Below are 21444 nucleotides of genomic sequence, written 5' to 3'. Positions count from 1 at the left end.
AGAGAGAGAGAGAGAGAGAGAGAGAGAGAGAGAGAGAGAGAGAGAGAGAGAGAGAGAGAGAGAGGGAACAGACCACAGAATAGGTTAAAAATGTTAAAATCCAAAACATGCGTGAGCCTAGCATGGTGGCGCACGCCTTTAATCCCAGTACCTGGGAGGCAGAGGCAGGCTGATCTTTGGGAGTTGCAGGGTGGCCAGAGCTACACAGAGACCTTGTCTCTGAAAAACAAAACAAAACCCAGAAAACCAACCATGTATGGATTCTAACTTAATAGCAAGGAGAGAGGGAGAGGGGAACCATGGGAGAGGGGGAGAAAGAGAAGGGAGAGGGAGAGAGATCAAGAGAACAAAAAGACCTAAATAGACATTTCTTGAAGACGTACAACCAACCACTAACATTCCTTTCAGGGAAATAAACAGTAAAACTACAATGAGCAAACACCTCAGCCAGATTAAAACAGCTTTATAGATGTGTGTGTATAAGCATATATATGCATGTATAGTACATAACATCACATATATGATATCACACACATATATGAGATAGGAACTGGAGAGATGGTTCAGCAGTTCTGAACACTGGCTGCTCTTGAAGATCCTCTACACCCACGTGGCAGCTCACAGCTGTCTCTAACTCCAGTTCAGGGCGATCTGACACCCTCTTCCGGCCTCCCTCAAGCACTGCATACATGTGATGTACATACAAACATGCAGACAAATCCCCATAAACACGAAATAAAAATAAAGGATAACAACTGTTTGAGAGGCTATGGAGAAAAAGGAACCACTACAGGCTCTTGGTGGGAATGGAATGAGTATACACACGTCATAGCAAACAGCCAGTATGCGGGTTTCTCATGAGAATAATCATTATCAGGAATATATAAATTTTAAAAAAGCAGTGTATTGAAGAGATATCTGTACTGTCATAAGGATGAATATACAGAAAAATCTCTGAACAATACTGGAAGCATTGACCAGTTACTTCTCTTGGCCGCTGTGGTTCTATGGAATTCTGCAACATGACAGCCTCGTAGAATGCACAATGAATACAAGTGACTGATTCTGCAGTTACAGTACTGATGTGTTTAATTGTTGTCTAACTGTGTATAAATGGTGAAACAGGAGGAGGTTTTAGAACATGCAGACAGACACCGGGACCTGTCACCAACTGTAAACAGCAGTTACACTGACATCTAGTGGTAGCCTCTGAAAAATCCAGGTCCCATCAGCTCCTGCTGATCATCACTTCTCTCCAACTTCATTCCTCTTCTGATACGCTTTCCTAAACTCTTCACCAAGCATGTCGACATCATCCTCTCTTTTAAACACTCCCTGCAAAAAAGCATTTTGTTGGTTACTTTTGAACGTGAGAGCATTTCACTGAATGCTCTTAGGGATAGCATGCGTGGACACAAAGCTAATAAATGAAATCCATCCAACAGGTGAATGAAGCTTAGTTTCCCAAGACTATGGCTCCACTGAGCTGCCCCAGCTCCTGACTGTCACCTTCAGAGTGGAGGGAGCGCAAGGGCACAGATCCGCAACTATGACTGCCTACACTGCCTGGAAGGAGCGAGCTTAGGGCCGCTCTGCTCCACCCTCGTCTAAACGAGCCGACGAGCTGTCGTAGTATATGCGGAGGGGTGGGAAGCGTGATTAGGCTGACCTAGGCTACATTACTGCATGGCTACATGCTTCCTGCCTCAGTTCGAAGCTCATTTTGGGACATTAAGTTTAACTCTAATAGGTCCTTTCTGCCTATTACTAAAAGGTTCTCTCACTAAAAGGTTGAAATCCAAAAGTTCTCTTAGCATTCATAGTCTGTTTTATTAAATATAGCAGTCATGGTGAGTTTTAACATCAATTTATCATTTTGTATTAAATCTACCTAGCTAATTAGACTGCAAGACCCTGTGGCCAGGAACTTTGAGTAATTTTTCTTCTCCTTTTCTTGGTTAGGGGCTAAAGACAAAACACATACTTGATACTGCACTGTCAATAATGACCTCAAACAATATGACTTGTATATTTGAAGGACTATGTATGGCTTTATGAAACTCCATGTTTATACGGACTAGAAAGCTCATTATTGGCAGTCACTGTGTCTCAGATACACATGAAAATCCACTGCTTTTCGGACTTACTCTCAAAAGTGGAGGCTGCCCAGTGCCTACCTACAGCACGGTCTTTAACAGGGAGGGCTTATCTCCGACTCAGGTCTATACATACTCATGTGTATCACCAATGACAAGGCTTCAATGTTTACCCTTATATAGTCGCTCTAGGGTAGTTTGTTTTTAGATGCCCCATGCACCAGGAGAACAAAGGGCCGTAAAAGTGTTAGCTCAGGGACTGAGGATGCAGCTCACTGGATAAAGCCCTAGTGTGTGCAGGCTCTGGGCTAGATCCCCAGCACCGAATAAGCTCAGCAAAGTAGCACAAGCCTGTAGTCCCAGCCCTCGGGAGGTAGAAGCAGGAGGACCAAAAGTTCAAGGTCATCCTCAGCTACATAGGGAGTTCCAGGCCAGGCTGCGAAAGACCTTGTCTCAAAAAGTAAGCAAGTAAGTAAGTAAGAAACAAAAGAAGTTCCATAACTCTGGCTCAGATAGCTAACAACGTTCCAAGACCAACCCTTATTATAGAGGTGTTTCAAAGGACTACAGGGCTTCAGCACTGGCCAGGACCTCACTGCTCCTTCAGAACAGCACGAAAGCACAGGAAGGCACACCCTCTGACATTCTAGCATCCATTATTATACGTCATGAGGATCACACACTAACGGAGTCTCACTCACTTTGGGGAGGTAGCCTAGCAGTTTCGTAGCATGCTCTTTGAGGAGTCTCAGCCTTTCTTCTTCAATGATCTGATTGATGCAGCCCTGCCGTCTCTGCTGGAGCTGTAATTCCTCCAGCTCGCGTTGCTGGAAAAGAAAGCAAAGTGTCTTTACTGTCACAAGACACATTAATCTCTTAGAAGTTTACACATGAAACTGTTCTTGCAGGGAACTAAATGATAATCCTGATGGGCTAATTGTAAGTTTAGAAGACAAGAGTGTATGTCTTTTACATAGATAAATATACATACCTGTAGTTTTTTAATAAAAAGATTGAATTCTTTTATTTTTATGTTTTATTTATTTATTTTACATCCTGGCTGCAGCCCCCCCCCCCCTTCCCAGTCCCTCTCCCTCAACCCTCTGTTCCCACCCTATCCACTCCTCCTCCATTTCTGTTTAGGAAAGCACAACACACCTGTATTGTCATCATCATTGCCCCGCCCACATTTTTCCTCTTTACTCAGTAGTAGGGTGTTTGTGCCCAGGGCCCTGCACCTGCTGGGCAAGACTCTACCACTGAGCTACAGTCCTAGCCCTTATGACAGCAAATTTTAAAGAGGCAAGTATGTATTTTTAGGAAAATTTTCAATCTCAAGAAAAAATGTATTCAAAGGAGCAATTTCCTAATAAATTCAGCAAACATTTATGGAGTTCCCACCATATACCAGGTACCCAGGATACTCAAAGCAGTTTACAGTGTAAGACAAAAAAAATAAAAATCCTAACGCACAAAAGAGACCAGGGTTGTCTGAGGATCTAGTTTTGCGAATTCAGGTGGGCAGCACACTGCAGAGGTCAGAGTCCCAGCATAGGAGCTCTGGTGCTTTTCTGGAGAATTCTGAACCTTTGAACACTCTGAGCCATACAATGCAGATGGGATGCTGTCTGCACAGTCTTAGGGCCCTTCGGGACACACAAGCCTTTCCCAAATAAGACTACTGAGCGGGATCTGCGGTGGTGGGAACGGAGCCTGGGTTTCATACAGGCTCCCTAAGAACTCTCCCCAGAGCCCAGCCCAGCCCCTCTTACTGCATTTTTACCAGACCGTGTAACCTCTCTAACTTGGGCACAACACAGGATTTCCTTTCTTGTGCGCTACCCCACACTAAGTGCTCATCCTTCTGTCGAATAATTCTACAGTAAGTTAGTGCATGAGGTTTAGAAAGGTGTGGGACAAGGTCTGAATAGATTGTGGTAAGAAACGCCTTAGGGAGTAGTTAGGATGTTGTCTAAACCACACACGTTCTTAGAGGGAGACAGGATTATAGACACCTACTTAGGCCTCTCTCTAAAATACAAATGGGCAGTTTACTGCTTTTAGGGCTACACAGTGTCATGAATTATTAAGTTCTGTAGTTAAGACATCCACATCTGCCCCTGGGCCAAAACAAAATTGTTGCTGTTTCCAAACCTAAGTCGTATACGTGTGTCACTGGGTGGCTTTAGTGATTTCCACACGGACATGTCTGGCTGGGTCATCTATGAGTGTTCTGATCAGCTCTGTAACCCTAGATATGCCGGTCCATCACTGGTCCTACCCTTTAACAGGAGAGAACTCAAGGCCTTCCAGTCAATTCCAAAGCGTTTTCCTTGTCTGCCTTCTTAATTACTGTGCTAACAGCTATTGCCTTCATTAACTCAACATCTATAAATATTTACCACGTGTCAGGCAAACTGCACTTATAGGTCATGATCTCCCTTAAAGGCTACATCCAGGCCAAGACTGATTTACACCAAGCCTAAGCAATAGAGGCTTTTATCTGATTAAGAGTCCACTGAGGCTTAAGTGTGAAAGGGACAGGAGAGTTATAAAAATCACTAACTGGCAGACTGACCAGTTAGTTACAAGGAGACCAAGCAGAAATGGCAGGAAGCAGGAGGGCCTGCTGGCCTCTTGGTTTTCTGTGATTACACCATTTCCAGTCTTTTAGCTTTTTGAACGTGTTTTTGGTTTTTCCTTCCTCCTCATCTTAAGCCACAGTGCTCTCCACAACTCAATCCTAAACCCCCGGATGCTTTCTCGTTATTAGACCAACATCTCACATAAACCTCTTCCTGCTGCTTAATCCCAGGTAAGCACTTCTTCAACAAACAAACCAAAACAACCCAAGCTTCCCTCTAAAAGGGAACTGCACAGGTGTCCTTGAGTTCGTCGTACTTGAAACCTTTGGATTATTCTGACTCCTTCCTTCCTTCCACCCTATATGCAAAGGGGAAATTATCACACAGTTTTATTGACTTTTTTAAAAAAAGAATATCCACATTCTCTCTGTCACCTCCTACTGCTGCTGTTCACAGTCCGTAGGTTAGGACTGCCACTTCTGGTATGCACAGCTCTGACTGTATGCCTAGGAAGCTTCATCTCTTAAAGTATGCACACATGACTATGTTAGGTTCCTCAAACATATCTGTTCAGTGACACATACCATCTGAGGAGTCTCTCAATTTTGTCAATGGAACATAAATATTTAAGTCAGTATGTCAAACTTACATTCTGTTCCCTGTACAACTTCTAAGTCTACATTTCTAACAATCAACCTCCTCTGGCCACAAAAATCAATGTGAATACATACTCTTCAAAATCTGCTCTTCCCTCTACATAATCTGTAGGACACGCCCTTCTCACTGAAGAGGGAAGTGACTGGACTTGTCATCACTAGCCCCTTCAGTCCTCACCTCTCCAGGTCTAACTGGTCCCCTCCTCATCAGTTCTGTGGGGCTGGCATCTGAGGGACCCTTCTCTGTTTGCACATACTACCGCTTCTCACTGAGACCCAGTGCATTGCTGACTGCTCTCCCCGATCCAGTATCAGCTCTTCTACATCTCCTCTCAATGCTGCCACGTGAGCCGCCCTTCTGCATGCCAGCCTTAACACGAGATCTTCCTAATTCTCCAGGGACTTCTCTGGGGGGAAACCCATCTTAATGTACGGAAGTATCCTAATGTGTAATTCCTCCCCGCTATACCAACACCTCCAAACCTTTGTCATCACACATGAAATATACTTGACTTTTAATTTTTCTCAACCAAGACTGTAAATTCATGGATGGCACAGATGTTGGTTCTCAGCACCAGCACATAAAAGCCTCAATAACCAGTTTCTAGATGCCTTAATAAATGATCACTCAGTAAACTTACAGATCATGTAAGACTAGTAAACAAATACCTAACATTATAGGACACGTAAATGGCTCGGTGGATAACGTGCTTGCCACACGAGCACGAGGACCTGAGTTCATATCCCCAGTGCTCAGGTGAAGTCAGGTGTGTGCAATTCCAGGTTCTGACAAAACGGAGGCAGCAATCCAAGAACCCCAGAAGCTGCGGGTGGGCCAGCCTCCAGGACACCTACAGTGGAACTGCTGAGACCTGCTTCACCTGAAGGGGAGGACCACAAGGGAGGCTGTGCTCAGCAAACGTTTACTGAGGACTAGAAGAGCTGGTTGCTGTTCAGTGAGACCCATAGACCCCAAGGCTTTTCTTACTTTGTCTGCAAGGAACTGGCTGCGCCGTTCCGCAATGAGTTTCTCCACCGCCCGTCTGTGCTCCAGCTGCTTCATCCGTTGTTTCTGGGCATTCATGAGCTCTATGCGGTCATCCTCAGCAAACTTAGCCAGCATGGCCTTTCTAAAGGTCTCTTCCTCCTCTTTGGCAGCCTGGAGTATTATTTCCTTCAGTGCCATTTGGTCCTCAAAGTTTTGCTTCATCTCCCTCTGCTTCCGCAGCTTCTGCTCCGCTTCCTCCTGCACAGTGATGGAGCCAGAGTTAAGGGTTTCCTTGCACCTTCGTGAGAGGGCAATCTCAGCACACAGAGGGCAGAAGCAGAAGGACCAGGGGCTTGAAGCCAGTCTGGGCTAGTGAGATGCTGTCTCAGGAAACAAGAAGACAAAAGAGAAGGGCAGATTTGGGTTTGATGCGCATTACAATACGAAATCACATAAACAGAATTAAGCCTTTTCATGACAACACTCTGTCCCACTTAAGACTATTTGAATAAAATGTCATGTTCTTTTAAAAAATTTATTTTTACTTATATGTGTGTGTCTGCACGTGCATACGCACATGTATGTGCGAGAGGCCCACTGAGGCCAGAAAAGGATGTGGGGTACCCCGGAACTGGAGTTACAAGTCCTTGGGTCCTCCAAGAGCGGCAGGTGCTCTAATCACTTAGTTCTATGGCATGGCAGTCATTTATTCTCAGATTTTAAGTTGTATATAGCTGCTGTCTTGTTTCTAAGCTCAGAATGAATGTGTAACTGCTTTGAGAGGACACACCCGAGTTTACTGGTCTTCTATCATCTGTCCACACACATTTTCCAGTTTGTAACTTCTTCCCTTTGTGAAATCAAAGCTGCATGTACTTACTTTAGTATTCCAACCCTCCTATCATTCTCAAAAAACAAACCTCCAAAACAGTTTAAAAAACCAGTTATCTAGCAATGGAATTAGAAGTTTTTCAGGGAAATAGAAACTTACTGGACACAACTAAATTCCTTTCCTGTAAGCATATACAAAAAATGTAAACATTTTATAGTAATCATCCATCACATTCCTGACACCTAAACTCTATTAATTACGTCTTGGACTTCCTGTCCTATCGTCTACCTGCTCAACTAGAACTGGCACAAATTTTAGCTCACCTCTTCTAACCTAGTCCCCCTTGCCCGATCCGAGCACAAACTCGCGGCAGCCAATGTTGTACACTCACTCTAGTCAGCTAATGTCCATCTGCTCTAACACCCTTAACGTCTGTACCCGCCCCCACACTCTAGGTGATGTGCATATGCCTTACTCATCCCATTCCAAAAGTAACAAAGCGCCTCAAAGACACAGTCTCTTGCTCTTTGAGGGTCTGAGCACATGATGTTTTATACTGAGTATTTTGTACTTACTTGCCATGTTTTACACAGACATCAAAGGCTTGGAGAAGACAGTTTAGTGTGTGATATTTAGTCTCGAATGCCTCTTGAGTTTGTCATGTCCCTCTGCACACAGTAATGTGCTCCACATAGTACTAAGTCTAATATCTATATATATTAGATTATTATATATATGTATATATATGCATACATATATATGTATGAAGTCCTGGGAATCTACCACCTATGCAAAATTTGATTTAATTCAACAGCGAAGCCATCTTGGAAAAAAAGAGGGGAGAGGTATTTGGCCAAAGTACTGCTCTGCTGTGAAAATGTCCACACACCCTCCGCTAGGTCTGCAATGAGGACTATACTAGTTATCAGTACAAGCTGCCAAACTTCCTGTCCTTTCCTGTGTTCTAAACCTTGTTACATGGTCTCGAAACCGTCAAATCATTTGCTGTACATTGTTGGGTGGTGGTGGTGCACAACTTTAATCTCAACACTCGGGAGGCAGAGGCAGGTGGATCTCTGAATTTGAGGCCAGCCTGGTCTACAAGCAAGTTCCAGGGCTACACAGAGAAACAACCCCACCAAAAAAAAGGTCATTTGCTGTACAGTCAGTCACTTTGACCCCAGTGATTTTCCAGAGATTCTCTAGGTTCTCTGGCAGAATCACAGCATTAAACAAGGACATGTATGTAGGTGCTGCATTATGTAGACAGTTCCAGGAAGCAGCAGTGAGAAACAGTGTAGCAGGAAAGAAGAAGAGACAACACAGGGCATGTTGGGAAGATGGGTACACTGTGGGCACAGAGGCTGTGCTCTCAGGACCTTCCCTAGGAAGGACAGAGGAGCCATCACTCATCAATAACTGTCCAGTTGGTGAGGGATGGGTAGAGAGGTCTGCTCCTGGCTGCCAAAACTCTTCCCCCACTGTGGAGAAGCTGCCAGCATGGTTAATCTTACAAATGTGCCCCACAGCTGTCCCTGAAGGACAAAAAAAAAAAAAAAAAGCGAATTTCCATAGGATGCTGCCCCAGGAAAGCAGCTATCTCATGAAGCTCTACTCTATCATCCATTCACAGAACATTGAGTGTTCTTTAACACACCTAAAGACTCAGTACAGCATCTTGTTTATACACCCATCATGGACATGCAGGCTACTTTCATATTTTAGCTATCAGAAAGCCTGCTATGAACATTTGTGTATAAATACATGTGTAAGCACAAGATCATTGATTTGTACCTATTCCTTTCTAAGAATGTACTTAAAGATAATACTGTCCACTAACCTCTGCTATATCCTACATGTTTTGCTCCATTTTTAAAAATGACCACCATTCAGTAGGAAGTATCTTTCCTTTGCTTATTGCTTATCTAGAAATGCATTGTTTCATTACAGTATACTTCAGGACTATACGGTCATTCTCATTACTGATCCTTCACCCTAGTGAGAAAACAGATTTGATGGCTTAAGATCTTGTGAATGTAGAGTTTGCTTTGTGTCCTGGGAGCTGCTATTTGTTGGGTGGAGTCTTCTCTAACATAGGCTGGATCAGCGTGGTCAGGCAATGCTGTCATTGGGAGCGTACTCTGTTTCTGGGGACTCAGGCATATTAATGACAGAGGAACACTGAGATCTCCTCCTCTTCTACTTCCCCCTTTCACTCCCGCCAGTTTTCTCTCATGTATCATGAAGCTGTTCTGTTAAAATTCACAGACCTTAGGATTATCCCAGTTACCTGGATGGAGCTGATTAAAAACTTCCCTGTCCCAAAGTTCACTTTGTCTCATATTAACACACACACCCCAGTTTGCTTTCACCTGAATTGTCCTCCACACTGCTTTGAGGTCCCTTCCATGTGTGCTCATGTAAGCTGTGCGGACTGTGAACGACACATCACGTTCTTTAGGATGCTCTACTTTTATCAAATTTGACAATCTTAGTCTTCTAACCGCAGTATTTATGCCGTTGACATACAATGCAATCACTAATGTGGCTGAGTTTAACTGCGCTGTCTTCCTCCAGCGTCATCTCAGAATTCTCTCTTCCCTAGTCTCTCTCTGGCTCTGACTTACTTTCACTTTCAGTTTCAGGATCTCGGCTTGTTCCTCCTGGTACAGCTCCTGCCGAACCTGCTCCAGGTCCTCACGCTGCCGCAGCATTTCCTCCAACCTTTGGATCAGCTGTTAAGAAAACACATGTTAGCCAGCGGTGGTGGCACACGCCTTTAATCCCAGCACTCGGGAGGCAGAGCCAGGTGAATCTCTGTGAGTTCGAGGCCAGCCTGGGCTACAGAGCGAGATCCAGGACAGGCACCAAAACTACACAGAGAAACCCTGTCTCAAAAAACCAAAAAACCAAAAAAAAAAAAAAAAAAAAGAAAAAGAAAACACATATTTAGGAAACCTGAATCAGGCAACCGCTTCAGGAGCTCTGCATTCTTTAAAAAGTCGTTCTTTTCATACCAAAGCCTGACGCTGGGCCCTCTTCTCCTCACTCTGCTGAACTCTGGCCAGCCGCTCGCCCTCTCTCTGCTGCTGAATGTTGGCAAACTCTAAGATTTTCCTGTTTTCTTCCTCCATCTCCTCACGCTTCCTTTGTCTCCAGAGGGCTTGCTCCCTCTGGAACTCTTCATTATACTTCTGAATTGCATTCCTTTTTTCTAACTTTTGCTGTCTTTCCCTAAAAAGCAATCAGGGGGATGGTTTCATGGTTACAGAAATAAAACAACAAAACATAAACAGACTGCTTTCGAGTCACTAATGCAGCACACTTTCTGGGTATCAGGTATGGACTTTCCATGAATACTACCCGGCCTCTCTCCTAATGGTGACATTTAAAACATCTCACTTCAGAAAGGTGGCACTCTGTCCACAGAAGCCACCCAGTACTCCGCACTCAAGCTGTGTGACAAGGAAAGGCATCAGAAAACACGTGTTCTGACATATAAGACGTACAGATTTAAGAAAAACAAAGGTTTCGGTCATTTACCACTTACACCTGGTCTATTACTTTCCAGATCGTCTTTTAATACCCATGCTGACAGAGATGAGGAATGGCACAGCGCCCGCTGGCGAGCACACACACTGGGCAGGGCACCTCTGGGGTACACTTACACCTGGTCTTCCTCGTAGATCTTCCTGACAATTTCGTCAATCATGAGTTTCTCTTTGAGGAGCTGCTCATACGCCTCCTGCTTCCTCCTCTCCTGGTCTTCCAGCTGCTTCTCGAGGTCCAGGTTGTACTGGGCCTTCTCCTTGTCCCGCAGCTCTTGCTTGGCGCTCTCCTCCTTCAGGAGTCTCTCGTGCTCCTCCATCATGGTCCTGGCTATCTCAGCATCACGTTTCTAGTGTTAAAACAGCATTTATCTTCCCGCTTTCAGGAGTGAACAGTTTATTACAGCACTATAAACAGACACAGTTGCAAAGGACGAAACCTGTTATGTAAATATTTGTTATCTATTAGGTTAAAAGCAAGAGGAAGCCTTTGTGACCTGGAGGGTGTGAGTGATGAGTCAGACGTTGAAGGGGTGTTCCTAATCTTTGCAGAAACTCTTAGGGTAACACCTGGCAAGGATAATAAAGTCCACGTTCAGAAAATACGGAGTAAAGCTGTAAGTATTCTATTAGTAACTACTTCGGCCGCCGAGCCCCTGCCTCCTCTGTAAGCTGATCTAGGCAGTCTCGGTGACTAATGGCACTGTTCACCAGCTGCCGTGGAACACCCCTCCTGCCCAGCTGCTGTTCAAGGGCTCTGAAGAACTCTCAAGTTCCCCCAGCTGAAGCTCCTTCCTGCCACACATCCTTCTCTGTTATTTATTAAGGCTCAGTGTGGGGATTTCAACTGCAAAGGTCACCTACGTCCCTGTGACTGTTCTCTTCATTGTCACTCACACGGTTCCACTCCCACTGAGTTACAGACAAGCCTTTCTTTTCTGCAGCATTTCCAAACCGCCTAATTCATAACTTTAGACATACTGGAGTAATGACTCAAACTACCCTTTGTGTGACCACATCCCAAATGCAGGGACAGTCAGCAGCACAGAGAAAGAGGGAGCAGACTGGAAAACAAATGCGGTAATTCCTAAAGTAGCTGGCGGGCATCATGCATGTTAAGTTATCATGACTTAAACACAGGTTCTCTTGTCTTTGCTCATGCGGCGTTACATTCTTTTAGAATATGTAAGACAGCAAAAAATATATATGACAACAAAAATGTATATAGATTACCACAGACTTAAAGAAACACTGTGCTCTAACTTTACAGATAAGAACACTAGCTAGGGCTGGGGAGATGGCTCAGTCCAGGAAGAGCACTTACTGCTCTTCACGTGAGCTGGGTTCGGTTCCCAGCACCCCCAGTAGGCAGCTCACAACCACTTGCAACTCCAACTCTAGGAACCCAATTCCCTCTTCTGGCCACCATGGGCACTGCATGCATACAGTGCATGTAGACAAGCAAACACACACACACACATAAATAAAAATAAAAATAAAAAAAGACCTAACAAGTATACAGATCTTCCATTTGTCAAGTCCTAGGAGTATATGACTCTAATTTTGTGAGTCAATTTTGGTGTAGAAGATAGTAGCAATTTTGGAAATCAAATATCTACAATGGCTATGCATGACCTCATCTATCAGAGTAATTAAAACTACAAACAACTGAACAAACTGTACATAATGTTCTATTTTATCATTGAAAAAAAAAAAGATACAGCTCACATACAGGTCTCCACATTTTCCTCAGGTTGTCATGGTTAGCAGCATGGTCTAGAAGAGTAGTTCTCAACCTGTGGGTCTTGACCCCTCTGGGTTGAATGACCCTTTCACAGGGGTCACACACCAGATATCCTGCATATCAGATATTTACATTATGATTCATAACAGGAGCAAAATTACAGTTATGAAGTAGCAATGAAATAATGTTATGGTTGGGGGTCACAGACACTTCAAGGTTAGCCCTTAAGCCTTCTGCTTGAGAAGGATTACTCTTTTCTAATTTAATCTTCCTGTACATTATTTATTTACTTTAATTTGTGGGAGGCCTTTCCTTCCACCCTGTAGATCTGAGATCAAACCCTGCTACACCATGAGGAACTGTATTAAAGGGTCGCAGCATTAGGAAGGTTGAGAACCACGGTTCTAGAATCTTCTAAAGTAGCCTTTTTTAGGAGTTCTCATGCTGCACCACACTGGTTTAAATATTGTGTTATCACACCTATAATCCTATGTGTATAAACATGTTTGCTGGTAGTCACAATCCACATGTATAAACATATGTAATTGTCTGGCCCCTCTGTGAAAATGAGCTCAGGTGATACCATGTACCTTGGTTTTATGTGTTAACTCAGCAAGTCTTATTTTCATACTGCATGACATGGCTGCTGGAATACTCCTGAGACTTGCTCTCCTGGGAACAACCTTGCCTTCAAGAGGTGGACAAGGATGAAAACAGAAAACCAGGAAAACAAGGTTACCTCAGAAAACAAGAGTTAGAATGGGGGCTGGAAACAGAGGCCTGGGGAAAGGAGAGGCTTCTAAAACCACCAAGCTATCAATACTCAAGGATAAAAAGTGGAAAAACATAGTCACCACATTTTAGGAGCCAGCTGTACTGTGTTAGCTTGTCACGGTAAAAGTTCAAGAACACAGTCAGTGTGGGAGCTACCTGGGCCTGAGGGTTCCAGCGTTCAGGCAAGCTCAGCTCGGGGACATCACCAAGAGTCTGAACATTACAATTTGGGGACCCTGGCAATGCTGGCTGAGCAGGTTCTTCACAGGGCACTGCTCTCACAACCTGGCCTGGGTACAAAGCTAAAAACGACTGCACAGCCGGGCGGTGGTGGCGCACGCCTTTAATCCCAGCACTCGGGAGGCAGAGCCAGGCGGATCTCTGTGAGTTCGAGGCCAGCCTGGGCTACCAAGTGAGTTCCAGGAAAGGCGCAAAGCTACACAGAGAAACCCTGTCTCGAAAAACCAAAAAAAAAAAAAAAAAACGACTGCACAGAAACCCGAAGCAGCTTTACCATTTGCTCGTATTTGATGGCGTCCCTCTCGGCAATCTGGGCAGCTCTCTCTTTATTCATGTAAGCGGCTTTCAATTTCTGCTCCAATTCTCTGAGTTCCAAACTGTGGGGAAAATGCAACTTTAAACTTGAAGATAATAAAAGAATTCAGCTTCACAGATAATTTGGTGAGTTCTTATTTACTCAAAGCATACAACTAGTATCACTCAAGTCCCCAGTTAACTCATCACATTTAACAGACACTTCAAGGTTAGCCCTTAAGCCTTCTGCTTGAGAAGGATTACTCTTTTCTAATTTAATCTTCCTGTACATGTATTTATTTACTTTAATTTGTGGGAGGCCTTTCCTTCCACCCTGTAGATCTGAGATCAAACCCAGGCCTTTCCTCCCACCCTGTAGATCTGAGATCAAACCCAGGCCTGAAAGCTTGGCAGTAGGTTAGTATTAAACTACCTTCGCTACCACATTTTATTCCATCCTAGAGAAGTAGACTCCATCTTTATCTCCAGCTCTGGTGCCCCTAAATCTTGACTTAATTTAATCTTAAGTAGCATTGAGAAATGTATTATAGGGCGAGGAGCGGTGGCAATTTCCCTAGAACCCAGAACTTGGGAAACAAAAGCAGGTGGATCTCTGAGTTTGAGGCTAGCCTGCTCTACACAGGGTGTTCCAAGCCATCTAGGGCAAAACAGTGAGACCCCATCTAAAACAAAAACAACAACAAAAGCCAAGTAAGTCAGGATTTCTGTAATTAGAACTATCATTTTAAAGGTCACCCTTAAGGAAAAGGCCGAAGGGACTGATACTGAGTTTTCCCATCAACACTCACATTTACTTCTATTAATGCAGCTGAGTTTCTCAACTACTCATGGGTTGAGGCTATGACTCAGGCTATGACTGAGCACTTGTCTAGCACAGGAAGGCTCTGGGTTCAATACCCGGCACCACAACAAACAAAAGTCGTTGCAACGAGCGTCTGTAAGTTAGTGTGGTATTTCCAGGAAAAACATGAACTCTAAGGGCAATGATCTAATGAGGAGTCTCCCTTTCCGGGGCTAAGGGCGACCCAAGGCGCAGTGACGGACAGGACAAGCGCAAGGGGCGGAAACCACGACACCTGTTCTCTCTCACTTGCTGTCTCATCTTCTCGTCCTTCAGGCTTTCGTGCTTCAGTCTGGCCAGCTCGTTTGCAAGTCTCTCTTCCTGTTCAAGCTGCTGCTCCTTCAACATCTTGTTCTCTTCCGCCTGGACAGAGAAGTGCATGGTTAGTCACCTACATCCTCAGCTCAGACTTCTCACTGTCAAAGCGGCCTGTGCTTCAGAACAGCAAGCTAAGCGCCCTGACGGCAACAGTCAACTGTGTACTTTAAACAAAAAATATTTCAACAAGTAACATTTCAAGTACGTTACCATAGAAAAAATTAGATATTACCAATAGTGTGAGGAATATTAATGTACCTATATATTCATTCTTTTCTAAATTTACCAATATTTCACAATTCTTTCTCTACTCTCAAATTTCATTCAAATTGTCTTATTCTCTCGTTATCTCTGCCACAGTATTTTAAATCAAATCCCAGGAGGCTGGAGAGATGCTCAGAGGTTAAGGGCTCTGGCTGCTCTTGCAGAGGACCCAAGTTTGGTTCCCAGCACCCACATGATGGCTCCCAACCCTCTGTTCCAGAGGTTCTGAAGCCCTCTTCTGACTTCCTTGGTGCCAGACATGCACAGTGCACACATTCACATAAAAATAAATACAGCTTTAAAAAACACAAATAAGACATAGCCTCGGCCACTCTGCCCACTGTGGAAACAGCTCCGTGTGGAGCTACCCGACAAGAATTTCTTTTTCATGACCACACCACAAATTAGCAGTATTTCCTGAGTGAGGTCTAAGGCCTTGCCCACATTCATTCCCCAACTATCTCAAAGATGCTTTTGTCAAAACCAAACAAGGTCCACACATTGTATCTAACTGTCTTTCTCAGTCTCCTTTATTTTACAGATTGGTCACACTCCCACCCCCTCACACCCCTACACCCCCCCCCACACCCCTACACCCCCCCACATACACTTTTTATCCCCTAAGTCAATGATCTGTAGTAATTACAGCCTGTCTAAGTTAGGGTTTCCATTGCTGTGATAAAACACATGACCAAAAGCAACTTGGGAAGGAGAAGATTTATTTCAGCTTACAGTTCCACATTATAGTCCATAATGAGCAGGAACGTGGAGGCAGGAGCTGATGCAGAAGACAAGAAAGGATGCTTCTTAGTGGCTTGCTCCTCATGGCTTGCTCAGCCTGCTTTCTCACAGAATCTAGGATGACCAGCCCATGGGTGATACTGACCACAGTGAGCTGGATCCACCCACATCAACCATTAATCAAGAAAATGGGTCCACAGGCCGGTCTGGCCACTTCCTCAATTGGGATTCTCTCTTCCTAAATAACTCTAGCTTGTGTCAAACTAACATAAAACTACCCTATTGTGTCTCCTGTGTTCTCTGGTTCTCTCTCAGGCCTTCCCTGCACTGGCCTCTCTTATGTGGTCTGTAAAATGGCGGGCAGATATGGAGGCCTCATTGCTTTCTGAGTTAGGAAGCACATGGTGATGCAGGCCTGTGACCTAGAACTCAGGAGGTCAAGGCAAGAACACCACCAAACATCCAAGCCTAGCTTGCTCTCAGACTGAGTTCCAGGCCAGGGCTACATATCAAGACTGTCTCAAAAGTAAATAAACCAACAAACAAAACAAAAATAACAATGAAAAATCATTAGCCGTCAAGAAATGCAGATTAGGAATTGAAGAGATGGACCTGAGTTTGGTTCCCAGCACCCACCTCAGGTGGCTCCCCATTACCTGTTACTCCAGATCCAAGAGATACAATGTCTCTGGTCTCTGAGGGTACCTGCATTCCCATGAATGTATCTACACATCTACACACAATTAAAAATAATAAAAACAAACATTTTATAAAGCAAATTAAAATTACACTGGGATATCACAGCATACATACTGGAACATCCATTTAAAACACACACACACACATTAAAAAAACAAAAACCAGTGGTGCTAGCACATGGAGAGAAACTGTACCGTGCACACGTTTCTGGGTGAGAATGTCAACCAGCAGAGGCACTCTGGAAATAAGTCTGGTGCTCTGTCATAAAGCTGACATACAATTACCACAGAATAAAACAAGTACATTCTTAAGTACTTGTCTCAGGAAAAGGAGACACATTTACTTAAAAATCTGTATTTAAATATTTACGGCAAATTTATTCATAATGTCCAGTATTGGAAATTCCTCATAAGGTGAGGGTCAAGTACATTGTGGTACATCCACACTACAGAACACTACTTGGCAATAAAAGGAAATAAGCCATAAAATAAATAATAAAATATATATAAAATACAATACTGGACACATAGCACACTTAATAAATACTCAAAACTTAATAAAATATGAGGACACTCTTTTCATACTTACGAGAATCCACCTATCACTTCCCATCTGTTTCCTCTACTGCAATCTCCTAAAAATATTTAGAAACACTCACAATAGATTTAGCCAGTAGATCAGGACATGTATATGGTGCCTGAATTCTTCAAAAATTAAAAATATGAATAAATGCATACCTTATACACATGTTCATCTCCTAATGTTTAATAATGTCTATGTTTAATGTCAGGAATTTTTAAAAAGGAATTCTTAAATTTCTTATTAGAAACTTATAGAAGGCAACAGTTGTACTCACATAAACAAAATTGTGACGTTAACAATTATGGATTTCATATTTATGTTCAATATCAAGAATGCTTATATGCTCTTGCCACACACTGTTCTAAAGTTCACATTTGCTCATTATTAAAGCAATCCTAGGCAGGGAGTACCATTATTGGATTTTATAGATAAAGCATAAAACTGACCGACCAACGGACCCCAAGTTCTTCAGCTGAAATAACCACGACTCAGAAGGATTCAGTCAGCTCCCAGCTTTCTCAGTTTCCTCAACACCAGGACTGGCAGTCTTCTTCCAAATTTTCCAAATGAAGGAAATTGAACAACGAACCCTGACACTTACTTTTTGGATGGCTTCTTCCATGTCCAGCTCAAACTGCTCATTCTGCAGCAACCTGAGGAGTCTCTTCCGTTCGACCCGCTCATCGTTTTCATTTTGCACGACCTGGTTCCTGGCTTGCCTCTCTAACTTATCCAAGATTTGGATATGCAACGATTTGCGGAAGTTTTCATCTACTAACTTCTGGTGCCGCTCACTAAAGCTCAGAGTTCTATTTTTGGGGTCCTATGATGAGGGGGAAGGGAAATACACATATTTCAATATTCCATGATCCCTTTTTCCAAAAGATACTGCTGAAAATCCCTGTAACAAATGATGTAAAAATAGGCAACAGTCTGAGGGGTCTTCGGCCCCCTTCCTGAATTCATAGTACACCAGATGGAAGTTCAAACGTGATAGGGTAACATAATGACGTACTGATTAAATGGGTATTAATAATATTCCCTGTTTTGTAGGCGAAGCAGCAAAAGTTGAAGTAACTTAACTCAAAATTGAACAGTGCCAGTGAGAACAAATAATGTCGAGCCCTCCAGCTGCAGCTTTACCTCCACTCAGAGAGTTTCCCCGAAAAAAAAGCAGATTTTAAGATGTATCTATATCGGTGGGAGGGGAAAAACGTGCAGAAACGCCTGGAGAGTCCCTCAGAAAACAACCCAGAACCTTCCAGAAAGCAACTCAAAGCCTCTCACTGACCTCTCGGATTGCGCACTTTGAACTATATTTCAGAGGTAGCGAGCTCTAGACTGTAAATAAAGATGCAGTTGGGAGGTCCCCAGTCCCTGCCCCGGCCGGCCTCCAAGCTGCTCACCATCGTTAGCTGACTTTAAACCTCCTCCAGAAGGGCGTCTCCTGCCTCAACTGCAAAGGCGTCTTCCCGAGCAGCCGCCGCCTCCGCACAGTGTTTACACTGTGTCCCGGCAACCGCCAGAGCGCGCCGCCCGCCCAAGCGGGAGCCAGCCGCCCATTGGCTGGCTCACTACCCAATCAGCTCGGGGAATCTTCGTTGCCAGGCAGGGGCCTCCTTCTATAGGCCCAAACCAGAAGGCGCGAAGTTCGGTCGCTGAGCCCTAGCAGGATCCGTTTACATCCAAGGGGAGTTAATTTCCGCCATCTGGAGCCCAGGGAGGGACGGACACACACACACACACACACACACACACACACACACACACACACACACACACACACACACACACACACACACACACACACACACACACACACACACACACACACCAACACACACACACACACACACACACACACACACACCCCCAACACACACACACACACACACACACACACACACACACACACACACACCCCAACACACACACACACACACACACACACACACACACACCCCCCAAAACAAACAAACAAACAACTAACCCTCGGACTTCTCACTGCAATGGACTAAGGGAGTGAGTGTCCTCCCTCAAGTACCACATACACACACACACACACACACACACACACACACACACACACACACACCAAAACAAACAAACAACTAACCCTCGGACTTCTCACTGCAATGGACTAAGGGAGTGAGTGTCCTCCCTCAAGTATCCCCAGGTCCTGGCGAGCTGCCCAACGCAGGTGCTGGGCCCTGAACTCAGGTCCTCTGGAAGAGCAGCAAAGGCTCTTGAGCACTGAGCCATCACTCCAGTCCTGATAAACTCATTTTAGAGATGATATATTTTGAGGATTCAGAGACACGGATGAGACCTGTTTACTTACCTAGAGCAGAAGCCACTGGATAGCTAGGGGAGCAAGAGGAAACACATGGTGATTTTGAGGAACTGCAAGAGACCAGTGTGAGGATGGAGAGCATGGCCTAAAAGCAGGGCAGGTTTGGCTGCCCCCTTGCAGTCCCAGTACTCTGGGAGGCCGAGACAAATGTCCCCTCAAGCAGGCTGGCTAGCTACCTTTTTATACAGCCCAGACCCACCTGCCTAGGGATGGCACCACCCACTGTGGGCTGGGCAAGTCTACATCAGTCAAGAAAATGTCCTACAGACCAATCTGATGGTGGCAATTCCTCAACTGAGACTCCCTCCTCCCAGGTGTATCAAGTTGACAACCAAGAGAGGCTATCACGAGTGACTAGAATATATTGTATAAAATTAAAAAAAAAAAGATTGGCCACCATTATCATATATATAAAACTGACTGTGGGGCACATACAATGCAAAATGTTTTTGAACTCAGGATGCAACTAAATGCCTTGCGATTCTACCAAAAAAAATGTGGCTTAAGTATAAGTAATTTTAAATTTTAACTAATATACACAAACAAAAAGTTGTGTGTGTTATGGAATATCATGTAATGTCCTGACGCAGGGATGGATTACATAATTTTGTTTGTTTGCTTTTTTGTTTTTTGAGACAAGATTTCTGTGTGTAGCTTTGGCGCCTGTCCTGGATCTCGCTCTGTAGACCAGGCTGGCCTCAAACTCACAGAGATGCACCTGGCTCTGCCTCCTGAGTGCTGGGATCAAAGGTGTACACCACCACTGCCCAGCTACATTGCATAATTTTAGATCAGTTAATATACATCAAACATTATTTCTTCAGGGTGAAACTAAAAATATTATCTCTGCCTTTTGTAATGCACAGCACGATACTGTTGTAACCCATTTGCTGTATTTCTGACTGTCTTAGTAACAGCTGTCCAGACTTTCCCCATGTCTCCCTGCCCTTATTCCCCTCAGCCTCTGTTTTCACTTATCCACTTACAATCTATGAGAGCAGCACTTTTTAAGACTATGTGTTCACACAATCATGCATTATCTTCTTTTTGTCTTGATAAGAATTTTTTGAGATTTGATTTGATTTGATGTGCACGGGGGGGTTTCCCTGCATGTGTGTCTGTGCACCACTTGTGTGCCTGATGCCCACCGAGACCAGAGAACGGTATCAGCTCCCCTGGAACTGGAGTGAGAAATGGTTACTGGAGCTGCCGTGTGGGTGCTGGGCACCAGACCCAGGTCCTCTGCAAGAGCAGGCAGCGCTCTAAACCACGGAGCCGTCTCTCCAGCGCCACTGCAGTCACGCAGCATCTGTGTCGAGCAGATATTGCAGCTGACCTCTCCAGTTCCCTCCACACTGCCACCAATGACAAGGCTTCGCTCTTCTCTATGACTTGCCCATCTATTGGTTGATGGACACAGGTTGTTACCACGACATGTGAGTTCAGAGGCTCTTCAGCATACTGATTCCATTTCCTTTGGCTATGTACCTCCTAGGGATGTGGTTAGATCAGACAGTGGTTCTACTTTTGACTTTGGGGAAACCTCGATACTGTCTGTATTCTATAGTGGCCATACTAATTCACATTCCCATCAACAGTGTACAAATGTCCCCCTTTCTCTGTGCTCTCAACAATGTTTATTACCTTTCGTCTTTTTGAAAACCATTCTTGCTGTGGGGAAGTGACATCTTCTCATTGCTGGTTTAACTTGCATGCCCTGGATCATTAATCAGTAGTGATTCCACATTGGCCTCTTTTATGGCTTTGGTGTTAGAAATGTCTATTTAGACCCATTGCCTTTACTTAAAAAAAAACAGGTTTTGTGTGAATGTGCTATTGATTTTGAGTTCTGTATTAGCCAAGTTTTG

The 21444-nt window shown here is 44.2% G+C and overlaps 1 protein-coding gene across 2 annotated transcripts; it reads right to left on the bottom strand.

Annotated features, from left to right (window-relative positions):
- Positions 1-447: 447 nt before the first annotated feature.
- Mns1 (meiosis specific nuclear structural 1) lies at positions 448-18759 on the bottom strand. Of its 2 annotated transcripts, XM_052713950.1 has the most exons (10): positions 18630-18759; positions 17825-18046; positions 14855-14982; positions 13738-13840; positions 10826-11055; positions 10175-10391; positions 9785-9892; positions 6326-6583; positions 2798-2923; positions 448-1335 (listed from the first exon to the last, which is right to left on the bottom strand). In XM_052713950.1, the coding sequence occupies exons 1-10, from the start codon at positions 18630-18632 to the stop codon at positions 1246-1248; spliced, it is 1485 nt and encodes a 494-aa protein (XP_052569910.1). In that variant the 5' UTR covers positions 18633-18759; the 3' UTR covers positions 448-1245. The 2 variants fall into 2 exon arrangements, with proteins under 2 accessions (XP_052569910.1, XP_052569916.1); XM_052713956.1 differs by lacking the exons at positions 17825-18046; positions 18630-18759 and adding an exon at positions 15934-17814.
- Positions 18760-21444: the final 2685 nt, after the last annotated feature.

The sequence above is a fragment of the Peromyscus californicus genome, unplaced genomic scaffold (genome assembly GCF_007827085.1).
Source record: "Peromyscus californicus insignis strain IS unplaced genomic scaffold, ASM782708v3 Scaffold_11__1_contigs__length_118956290, whole genome shotgun sequence".
NCBI lineage: Eukaryota > Metazoa > Chordata > Mammalia > Rodentia > Cricetidae > Peromyscus > Peromyscus californicus.
This window is presented reverse-complemented; position numbering and strand designations above follow the sequence as displayed.